The 12133-nt window shown below is 39.5% G+C and overlaps 1 protein-coding gene across 9 annotated transcripts in view; it reads left to right on the forward strand.

The window, feature by feature from the left end:
• Nucleotides 1-12133, forward strand: part of tlk2 (tousled-like kinase 2) — a 94219-nt gene that overhangs the window by 28542 nt on the left and 53544 nt on the right. For 5 of the 9 annotated variants that reach the window (XM_078424879.1, XM_078424881.1, XM_078424885.1 and 2 more), the window contains exons 2-4: nucleotides 8962-9047; nucleotides 10928-10996; nucleotides 11775-11847. In XM_078424879.1, the coding sequence (XP_078281005.1) occupies nucleotides 8962-9047; nucleotides 10928-10996; nucleotides 11775-11847 (228 nt within the window). Of the gene's footprint in view, nucleotides 1-8633; nucleotides 8702-8961; nucleotides 9048-10927; nucleotides 10997-11774; nucleotides 11848-12133 lie in introns of all 9 variants that reach the window. The other 4 variants (XM_078424880.1, XM_078424883.1, XM_078424887.1 and 1 more) reach the window with 2 other exon arrangements.

Here is a 12133-nt window from a genome sequence, read left to right on the forward strand (position 1 = left end):
AGGAAATCTATGGAGGTTTATGGTTCACTACATGAATTCAAGTTTGCGTGTGGTTGGGAACTTGCTGTCGGTCAGTTGTATGGAAGTTTTGGACTTTGAGTTTGCTCCAAGGGTCCTGAAATGTGCATAGTCACAAATACGTTTGGTTGTTCCAAGTGTAACTGCTGACTTGGCAAAAACTTCAGGCCCTATTTTTCCTACTCTGTTATTCACTTAGAGCAGATCCCTATTGTGTGGGTACTTTTTGGGTCCAGTTTTAATGTATTTCCAGCCACCCATTTTTAACTTTGAGGATTTAACTTTAACTCCTCATCTTTAACCAGCAGCTGTTGACTTTGCTGAATCAACAGCAAGTCAGGAGACTACATCATTTATTTGTTTGTGATATAACCAATTATGTATTGTTGTCAGTATGGTCTTTTTGGGGGACTATTTACAGCCTGCAACTTTGTAAAAGTACAATGAGTACATTTCTGTCTGCTCCCCACTACTCCCAAAATGCAGTGTATGTTTGGATAAGTAAAATTACCTTGCAGTTTATGTTTTGACCTGCAGTTTATGTTTTAAACATTTGCAACCATGTGAAAGCAATGAATTGTCACCTATAGTCCACTGGAAAGAAGCAGATGTGAACGCACAGGTGTTTTAGTTTAGTTTAGAGATACAGTATCCAGAAATTGGCCCTTCGTCCCACCGAGTCTGCACCGACCAGCGATTCCTGCACATTAATACTATCCTACACACACTAGGGACAATTGACATTTATACCAAGCCAATTAACCTACAAACCTGTACGTCTTGAGTGTGGGAGGAAACGGAAGATTACTGAGAAAACTCACATGGCCACGGGGAGAACGTACAAACTCCGTACAGTCAGCACCCACGGTCAGGATCAAACTCTGGTCTCCGGTGCTGTAAGGCAGCATCTCTACTGCTGCGCCACTGTGCTACCCTGTGATGTAGAAATGTGAAGTGTGATGTGGAAATTTGTGTGCATTAATACAAAGCACACTGAGAAAAATTGTCTATGTTTGCAAATGGAACACAATTTTTCATTAAACTCATCAAAATTCCAAAATTAGGTCAACTAATACTGCGTTTAAAGATTTTGAGAGCAAGAATGTTTCATCCCAATTAAACTAATTTCTAGCTACAGATGGCATTTGTCTGAATATCAAAAGTTGTAAGAAATCATAATTACAGAGCATGCACTGTTTTGCTAAGAATATATTGGACCCCATAACAGTAATAATAAAAGAAATGTAGCTGGAATATAATTTTGCCTTTAGCTCTTTGATACTGCTAAAGTTTGAGTCTTCAGTACTTGACAAATTCATTTGCAATTACGGTATGGGTTTAAGTTTGTGCTTCAGATTATGAAGTTAGGGTTTACTGTCTTTGACCTCCTTGCAGCAACAAACCAGATTTCTGACCTATTGGTCATTATTGCCTAGTTGAATAAAACAAATGTCAATTGTGTACATGACTGCCACACCCATTATTGATACTGATGAGCAGGGTTGAATTAATGTCAATAATGTAGCATTGTACGCGGTGATCTATAAAATACGTTTCTTGTTCCTTTCCATGTTACTGGAGTTTCCATCTGTGAGGATACATTTTCTGCAAGTTTTTCAGTCCCTGAAACATTCTTGTATTAGCTGAATTGTTTAATCCATCCTTTGTCAAGATGTGTGCAAAGTCCCACATGTTTAAAAGCTGCATGTCCAATTTTTGCCGTTATTTATATCATTCATCCCCAAAAATCAATTCCACTGTTCATTCAAATCATATGATCTGATTGCTAATTTCGCCTACCTTGACGCTGTAACCCTTTAATACATTAGTCTTCTGTGAGAAAATTATTTCCATATAGACGATCAAAAAGCTCTCTTTCTACCTATAAAACTCTTCTTAAAATGCTGCTCTAGCCAAGTTTCTGTCTGCTCCCCACCACTCCCAAAATGCAGTGTATGTTTGGATAAGTAAAATTACCTTGCAGTTTATGTTTTGACCTGCAGTTTTTGTTTTAAACATATTCCTTGTGCAATGAAAGATGTTAGAATTAAAGCTCCTCATGGATACAATGATGCAAATTATCATTTGCAATGATGCAGCTGAGAATTATTAGCTCCGAGTAAAGAAGTGAAATATTGTGAAATATTATGAAATACAAGTGAAAATCCTTTCATCTTGGCCCAGAGTGCAGGTCGTTTGTAGGCCTTCACGTCGACTATTGACCAGCTGTTTGGGCATGGAAATATTCCAGACCAGCCTGTTTATGCGATACATTTTCTAGCCGCAGTCACAATGGAAATCTTGCCTAAATTTTCCTTTGTCTTGCCTCTGACTTCGAGGCTAGCTGTAGTAATGCATCTTATCCAACTGAAATTTATTTATCGATTTGCCTCTGGACAATGTATTTATAGACTAAGATTTCATTCCTGGACAGCACTGCAGCTGATTGTGATCTGTGTTGTAGGTTTGGCTAGTAATTAATTTTGTTCTTATTGGGTCTCTACAATTTATACTTTTTCCTGATATATCTTCCGTGCTGAGATTAAATTGACTAAACGTTTTTGTTTAAAACTGCACAACACATACCTCAAGTATTGGAGAAGTAGTTCATTCTGAAAGGCTTTCAGATGGTTAAAGGATTGATAATATGTTTACATTTGTGGGTTTATTAAATGGAATCATAAGCAAATATCTATTAATTTTAGCTGGGGCAAAGACCAAGTCTATAATCAAATTAAAGGAGTAAATTAAAAAAATCAGATGTAATTAAGTTAATGTTCCTCTTTGGTCAATATGAACACTTCCACTGAGTGCTATTCTGAGGTAAACCTTTGGGGCTAGTCTGCCCCTGCTTTTAATTTTTGTTAAATTTGGGTACAAGAAAACCAGAGTTGCGCAGTGTTGTGCATTAGGAATTTAATTGTTTTCTTTGCTGCATGTTTCTGCATTACAATCTACTCCAAGACTCTTGCTTGCATTAAAAAGACAAAGATCCAGATTTTGCGAGGAAAAAAAATGTGTGTTTATAATATAAGTTTCCCCAAATAGCAGGATGGGTTAAATGGGCCACAGTGCATGGATTACTAAATTAATTAATAAGTGAATTGCAAGTTAGTGAAGTTTAGTTACTGGATATAAATTATAATGTTCTTTTGGAGCTGTGCCGTTTAATCTAGTCAGTAGATTATTTAATATGCCAGAGTATTGGCTCTCAACAATTTACAAAATCCTGCCAGTGTTTCTGTGGTATTATTTTTTGGCATTGTGAAATTACTCTGAAACAATGTTCATTATTTCCAGTAGCTATCATTTTGGTCTACGTTTTAAAAAAGAAAAGAAAAATAAACTGGGAAATCTGTCATGAGAGGCTGAGTTAATAACTTCAAATGTAATTCGGCAACAATCAATAACTTTGCCCTGCTGGGCCTGAAGCTGTGCAGTTTCTTATACTTGAGGTTTTTGGATTTTTATTGCCATTAAATATTGTTTTTGGTGCAAATATAATTTTGACTTAAAAAAAAAAGACTTGCCAGCAGTGGAAGAGAAATGTCTTTTTAGCATGTGTTTTTCCCCATAGTGGTCATCAAGTTGCTAAGATCAGATCAAAACTGCATACAATGTGCAATAAAAAAGAATTGTAGGTGTTCGTTTATAACAAAGTTAGCCACAAAATGCAGAGTAACTCAGTGGGTCAGGCAGCATCTCTGGAGAAAATGGTTAGGTGACTTTTCAGGCAGGGACCCTTCTTCATACCGATTGCAGGGTGGTGGAGGGAGCAAAAATAAACTAGGGTAAATCAGGGCTGGCAACAGATGACCTGATGCCCCTGGAAACAGGGGCTGGTAGGTTCCCTGATCTATGCTTGAAGTCATTCTATATGGCAGTAAGAAAGTTGGTACATGTTGGCTTCATCCAAATTTTCTTTACTGATCTCTTCCAGCTATCACTTAAAATGTTTTTGATTGCGTAAGTAGGCACACATTAAGATTGTAATCAGCAACTTGTAGCACAGTTGCGGTGATTTAACTGACACCAGAGTGCTCGCTTTTCAGGTCACAGCTCAAACAATTCCATGGAGTGGTATCATTAGACATAGTGTAATTGCAGCTGCCTGTGAATTCCCAAGTCAGTCAGTGGGGGATTGTAACTATAAATTTGAGATTATGAGTTAATGACTAGTTTTTTATTTCAACACAAGGTTGTACCTGCAGAAGTGTGATTAGCCATTCAGCAAATTTCAATACAATTTTCTTGTTAGTATAACATTTAACATTTGTTCCTTGCACGTCACTTGTTCTGAATTTTTCTGGCCATCCATCATAGGATCTTGAGAATTATCATCAAACTGACCGACCAAAACCATTTACTTACTGAAACTTCCTACGGAGCAAAGCTAATTTGTGATTCTAAAAGCTGTTCTTTTTTTAAGGAAAGATTTCATTCATTCAGTTGGTGTTTTTAATTTATCCCATGGTCCCACTTTGTCCTGGATCTCAGTCTCTCATCCAATCTCTTTCCAGTTCCCTTTTCCCCAGTCTCTTGCTTAATTTGGTACTCATTGTCTCTTTTGCTTTTTGTCTTTGTGTTCTACGTGCTGGTTCCAATAAGCATTAATCACCTGCCGTTGTCTCCTTTATTGTAGTATCTCCATGTAGGTAATTGGATCCATCTTCAATTAACACATGCTTATTAACTTTATCAGTTTTCTTTTGTGCTTCGAGTCCCAAGCCTCTAAATAGATTGAAATGATTTGAAAAGAGAAATTAGGAGATAACGGCATTTTTCCTTCACAGTTTTCTGTGAAGAATTTGAGGAAAGAGAAACGTCAATGCTTAAATAACCATCTTCTGCGAACTAGCCAAGAAGTCAAAAAAGAAGGAACAGTGTTAGTGTAATTAGTAAATCGAGATTTATTTTAATTTATAAAATAGTGGAAAAGCTGACATTTGGGCAACCCCTTGGAATCATTACTGATTGTAAATGTGTTTATCCATATTATTTGCATGAAGTACAGCCATCTGAATTTTACAGTGGACTGTGTCAAATCGAGAATGACATGCTTTAACTTGGAGCTTATTCTGCTCTCTTTCCAACATTTGGCTCCAAAACAGTGGTACAATATTTAGTTTGTTAGATGGAAAGTATTTCAGTACTTTCACCTGGGACCAATAGCAGCCGCCTTAGCAGTTTTTATTTTGGGTCCTGCAAAATCTCTTGGCCACAGACTTTATTAAAACCTGGCTCTGAACATAGTTACAAGATCTGAATAACAATGAGATGATTGACTTTCTTTGTCGTCAGGGCAACATTTGAACTAGTGGTATGGAACCCAAACAAAACTGAGGTTGAAAGCTCTTCAATATCTGAAGTCATACCTAGTTGACAAGTATGTGGTTATATAAGGCAAGTTAACACTCTTCCAAGCCAATAATGCAGGAGTTCAACAGGTGGTGCCCTAGTTTCAACTATCTTCAGTTGTTCCAGTCAGTTATTAACTTTCTATTATAATATCGAAAATGGGTTGCTCACTAACTATGATGATCAGTTCTGTGCCTATATGCAGCTAAAACTGAAGTACCTTTGGGCTAGAGTCAATACCCGCAAGAGTCAATAACCGCAGTCAAAATCTCCATCTGCAACAATCTCTCTTTGGCATTCAATTACTTCATGAATCTCTCACCATCAAAGCACCGATGGTCATTATTTTTCTGAAACTCAAATAGAGTCAGAGAGAGATACAGTGTGGAAACAGGCCCTTTGGCCTAACTTGCCCACACAGGCCAACAATGCCCCAGCTACACTAGTCCCACTTGCCTGCGCTTGGTCCATACCGGTGGCGCAGCGGTAGAGTTGCTGCCTTACAGCGAATGCAGCGCCGGAGACTCAGGTTCGATCTAACTACGGGTGCTGTACTGTATGGAGTTTGTGCGTTCTCCCTGTGACCTGCGTGGGTTTTCTCCGAGATCTTCGGTTTCTTCCCACACTCCAAAGACGTACAAGTTTGTAGGTTAATTGGCTGGGCAAATGAAAAAATTGTCCCTAGTGGGTGTAGTGTAGTGTTAATGTGCGGGGATCGCTGGGCAGCGCAGACCCGGTGGGCCGAAGGGCCTGTTTCTGCGCTGTATTTCTGTATCTCTAAATCTAAAAATCCATCCAAACCTGTCCTATCCACGTACCTGTCTAACTGTCTCTTAATCGATGGGATAATTCCAGCCTCAACTACCTCCTCTGGTAGCTTGCTCCATACACCCACCACCTTTTGTGTGAAAATGTTACCCCTCGGATTCCTATTAAATCTTTTCCCCTTCACATCGAACCTACATCCTCTGGTCCTCGATTCCCCTACTCTGTGCAAGAGACTCTGCATCTACCCGATCTATTCCTCTCATGATTTTGTACACCTCTGTAAGATCACCCTCAACCTCCTGCACTCCATGGAAGAGACCCAGCCTACTCGACCTCTCCCTGTAGCTCACACACTCTAGTCCTGGCAATATCCTTGTGAATCTTTTCTGAACCCTTTCAAGCTTGGCAATATCTTTCCAATAACATGGTGCCCATGGTGAACACAACATTTTAAATGCGGGTTCACCAACGTCTTATACAACTGCAACATGACCTCCCAACTTCTATACTCAATACTCTGACTGATGAAGGCCAAAATGCCAAAAGCCTTTTTGACCACCTTATATACCTGCGACTCGACCTTCAAGGAGCCAGGCACCTGTATGCCCGGATCCCTCTGCTCTACAACACTACCCAGAGGCCTACCATTTACTGTGTAGGTCCTGCCCTTGGTCGATGTCCCAAACTGCAACACCACACACTTCTCTGTATTAAATTCTATCAACCATTCCTATGCCCACCTGGCCAATCGATCCAGATCCTGTGCCATCTTTCACAACCATCTTCACTATCTGCAAAACCACTAACTTTTGTATCATCAGCAAACTTGCTAATCTTGCCCTGTATGTTCTCATCCGAATCAATGATGTAGATGACAAACAGTAGTGGGGCCCAGCACCGAACCCTGAGGCACACAGGCCTCCAGTCCGAGAAGCAACCTTCCACCATCACCCTCTGCTTCCTTCCATGGAGCCAATTTGCTATCTCTTCAGCTATCTCTCCTTGGATCCCATGCAATCTATCCTTCCAGAGCAGACTACGATGTGGAATCTTGTCGAATGCCTTACTGAAATCCATGTACACAACATCTACAGCTCTGCCCCCCTCGACCTTTTTGGTCACATCAATCAGATTTGTGAGACACGACCTCCCACGTACATAACCATGCTGACTATCCCTAATCGGATCTTGCCCATGCAAATGCCTGTATAACCTATCCCTCAGAATACTACCAGCTGCACAACGTACACATAAATTGGTTACAGCAGCGTGTCAATGAACAGCTCCTAATTTCCCAGTTCCTTGCCACCACTAACATAGCACTAGTTAGGAATGTGTTGGAATGCTTTCACATTTGCCAGACAAATATAGTTCCAATGAGATTTGAGAAACTCGTACCTTCCAGGACGAAACAGCCAGATTTTGATTGGGCTTGCAACCAGCACCCTGAGCTCAGTCCCTCCACATGCAAGGCAGCTGTATTGTGCACTATTTACAGGATTCACTATAGCAATTTGCTAATGCAAAACAATATGATTTTTATTATAGTCAACATGGCACTCTCTAATACTCCTAATAGTCTTAAAGGGAGCTTGGATAAATACTCGTCCAAACAGCACAAAACATAGGGCTGCATTACATAAATCCTCTGCATTTTAATGGTGATTTTAACTGTTCTGCCACTTTTGTCCGACCAGCAACAATGGTGATGAGTCTGGGATGTGAGATGAAAGCTGTCATTCTGTGGGTATGACTGGGTCAGGCTGTTTGTCTGGGCCTGTGAATCAGCTCTCCCATTTAAATGTTCATAAAGGGGACCTTGCTGCATGGACTTGGCTATACTCGGATTGGCAGAATCAGTCTTGTTGTATTGACGTGTTGTATCTATTAATTTGAAGCTTTTGAGTTGTGTGTTAAGCCTTTGAGGGAAATATTACTGCGCCTGGTTACATTGCGTTGTCCCCATGTAATCTGAATAGTTTGTAAGTTGAAAAAACAAAGGCAACCAAGGCAAATGTGTAGTTAAAGCAGGGCATTCGACCCAACTGTACAGATATTGCTGTGACCAGAGTTCCCACACGACAGAAGATGCTTGCATCCTCTCAGAAGCCGGTAATTCTATCCTGTCAAATGCTCGTTTCTGAATACAGGCTGCACGTGCATTTGTAATCTGGGCAGAACCTGTATTTAAGACGTGCATTTGTAATCTGGGCAGAACCTGTATAGGCTACTCTAGGTTAAGGTAGCCCGCTTTCCTACCTTTTAAAAACCCATCTGATTCATCAAGTCCATTTTTGCCAATGTTATAATTTCATAGTTACTTTTAACTGATGCTGTTTTACATTTCAGATTGTTTAATTATATGTATTTAAATGTCCCAGCTGCTGTGATCAGGTTTGAAATGTGGGAATAATTAGTCTGGGAATAATTAATTCAGTATGTTGACCATTGCCCTTACTTTGAACTTGTTTTGATGTTATGTAATTTAGGAAAAAGAATTAAAGTCGTTGGGACCGGACTTTTTGCACTGTTCACTGATTACCTGAAAGGTGTAAAGGTGAGGTATTGGAGGCTGAAACCGGTGCAAAGATGTTATAAGGTGTTAACATGTTTATTTGTATATACAAGCTATTTCTATTATGCTACTAATGTGATGATGAGAGTTGACTGCAGGAATGAATTTGTTTTAAAGAAGTGAAGCACCTGCAAGGTTTCAACTCTATAATGTTTATTCCTATTTTGTAGCCATTTTTCTTCGGACGTTAAGTGCTTTCCATAAGACTGCATATCAACTAAATTGTGTTCATTCCTTTTCAGTAGAAATGATGGAAGAATTGCACAGTCTTGACCCGAGGCGGCAGGAGCTGCTTGAAGCAAGGTTTACTGGGATGGGAGTCACTAAGGTACGAAACAGTGACCACCCTTTGAAATCTTGATCAATGCTATATTAATCTTGAATCAATGCTATGCTTATCTTCAAGTATGCTGGAGGGGGCAAGTGCTCCTAATTCATGTTTGTATTTATGAAATTATGCTTTTGAACATGGTGCCTCATGCAATATCAGATGCAGTACCTGGCAGTGCAACTTATGGTTTAGTAACCTTGTTTTCTGTCACCAATCAATCTTGTGAATGGAAATTATTCTTTTTCCAAGCACTGTCTTGTTGCCATTGTTGTCCGGCAGTGCTCAATGACTTTCGCAGAGTTCCCATTTTAAATGGTCGTGCATGGAGTAGGTTGTTGTGGGACCCTCTACTCACTGGAGTTTAGAAGGTTGAGGAGGGACCTCGTTGAAACTTACAGAATAATGAAAGGCATAGAGTGGATGTGAAAAGGATGTTTCCACTGGTTGGGAAGTCTAGGACTAGGTAGTTAATCTGTGGAACTCATTGGCACAGAGGGCTGTGGAGGCCAAGTCAGTGGATATTTTTAAGGCAGAGATAGACAAATTCTTGATTAGAACGATTGTCAAGGCTTATGGGGAGAAGGCAGGAAAATGGGATTAGGAGACAGATTAGCCATGACTGAATGGTGGAGTAGACTCGATGGGCCGAATGGCCTAATTCTACTATCAGGTGAACCTGTGAACTTGATGGGAGCTGTGGGTAGGAGTGAGGAAGGCCTGAGTTGCTGTCAGTTGCATTTTCTCTTCTCTTGCTGACGGATATTCCTGATGTACAGAATTATTTATTATTTAAGACTGTGACTCACCTTCTGTCCATCTTCTGAAATGTAGCAGTGTCCTGGTTCTTTGTTTACCAAAAGGAATTGTGGAAAGAAGGCAGTGGATTAGTTATATATAATCTGGCTTTGATATTGAATCCATAAACTGTTGCTTATAAAGTTAGTAGTTTATAAGCAACAGCTATCCCAAGGTTTAAAAAGTCACACACACAGGATACTTCCACTCACTATGAACTATCACTACTCTCATGGATAGCCCTGACAGTGACAGACATGAAAATTACTCCATTATCTCTAGCCTGGAAACTTGAATGCTTTGACATTGTCATTGCTGCCCTGAGTGACTAATGATGTTGTGCTGTTGACGTGCTAACTTAATGCTGAATCATTCCTGTTGTGGGGGTGGGGTAGTATTAAGCTCCTCTGTGGTGTGAAGTAGTGCTGTGAAACTGGAGAGGTAAAGGTACATACATCAAGATATAGTTGAGAGGGATTGGCCAAGCATTAATTCCCTGGATCCTAAGGGATCTCATGGCAACATATAAAAATGAAAAAAACATACTACTAAATATCACCTACTACCTTCGTCTGATGAACCAGTATTCCTCAGTGTTGGCCAAAACTTAGTCAGAGTTGCAAAGAGGATTCCCTGGATCCCACATGTAAAGACGTGATTTTGTCTCCACGCGCACTGTAATCTTCATTATATCATCACCATTGTAATGAGGTGATGTGTTGTAACATGTATGGATGTGAGGATGAGTTAAGGTAGATCTTCCCCTCGACTTGCCCGGTCAGCATGCCCGGTCAGATGGTTTTGTCCTTCGGGATCTGACCAGCTTCTTCAGTAGAATGGTTATCTAAACCAATTATTGGTATGTCTTTCTAAAAATTGTGTCTTGAAAAGTCATCAGAACAAATTTCAAGGGCCTTTAGTTAATTTTCCTGAACTAAATATATTCCATTCCAGGGCACTGCAATATTTGTTATGAACAAGGTGAATTTGCAACAGATAATCATTTTTAATATTACATGCATGTTGTAATAATGATGATTAAAGGATTGCCGGAGAAAAATCAGTACTCTTCTTTTTTGTAGATGCCAGTAAACGAGTCGTCCAACCAAAGCTTGTGTAGCTTGGGATCGCTAAGTGACAAGGAATCAGAGGTCAGTATTTGTACACTGTGGATGCATCAAGGATGTATTGATTCGTATGTACGAGACAGGCAAAAGTTACATCATCTTTGGGGCTCGTATTCTCATCAACCTCCAAGATCACATTGAACTGACAAGTTGCCAAAAAAACAGCATGTTTCTTGTACACAAATTCAAATTTAAATGGTAATTCCTTCCACCCCAGTGTGATGCTGAAGTATCCTGCTTTAAAAAAATTAAATAATCTTGTTTGAGTCCAATCAAATCCCAACACGTGCAAGGATATCTGTACGGTGACTGTGGATTGCAGCTTATATCTTTTTAGTCCTGTGTGGCTTCTATTGAAATCTGCAGTTTAGTGCCATTATATGAAAGGAAAGTTTGTGTCATCAGCATGAGCATCAGCAAATTAAAAAGCAAGCCTGTGATGTCCAACTTCCACTGGTGGAGTAAACCGACTGTTTCCTGACAGTTAGTGACTGACCTCCTTGAACAGAATGAAGCAGTGATGTACCAGCAGATGCTGATTTGAGAGCAAGTTTAATAGCAATGTGACTTCTTAATTATTGATCAATTGGCACCTTTTGGATTAGTCCTTTATTTGAGGAATGTGTTCAGCCCGTATGTTGCTAGTTGGTCTCTATGTGGTAATGTCTCCGCTTAATTCTCACTTTTTATTCTTCCCCATGAATTTGCGGGATGGTTATCTTAAATATTTCTGTAGTTTATTGAGTTTTACAGACCAGAAACATTTAAATGTTCTTAGGATTTAATTTTTTTTTTCTCCTAGACACCAGAGAAGAAGCAAAGTGAGCAAAGAGCGAGGAAGAGAAAGGCAGATTCTTACAATGATGCCAATCAAGGTGAGGTGCTTTTCTGCTAGAAATTGTCCTTTACATGTGGCATATTACTGTTGAAGCTCACTGAGAATAAGTTTGATTTGGAAAATAACATGTTACCGATGAAAAGGATATCAGCCATGCTTTTTGTTTTGAAGATATATTTGCATAGGTTGCTCTAATACACCATTTTCCTTACATTTACACCATATTAGTTTCTCATCCTTACTTAATTGGAATTTAATTTTCCATTGGGAAAATCTAAAGCACTTAAAATGTCCCTTGCTTACATTTGTAATTTGTATTTGTA

The sequence above is a fragment of the Rhinoraja longicauda genome, chromosome 29 (genome assembly GCF_053455715.1).
Source record: "Rhinoraja longicauda isolate Sanriku21f chromosome 29, sRhiLon1.1, whole genome shotgun sequence".
Classification (NCBI taxonomy): Eukaryota; Metazoa; Chordata; class Chondrichthyes; order Rajiformes; family Arhynchobatidae; genus Rhinoraja; species Rhinoraja longicauda.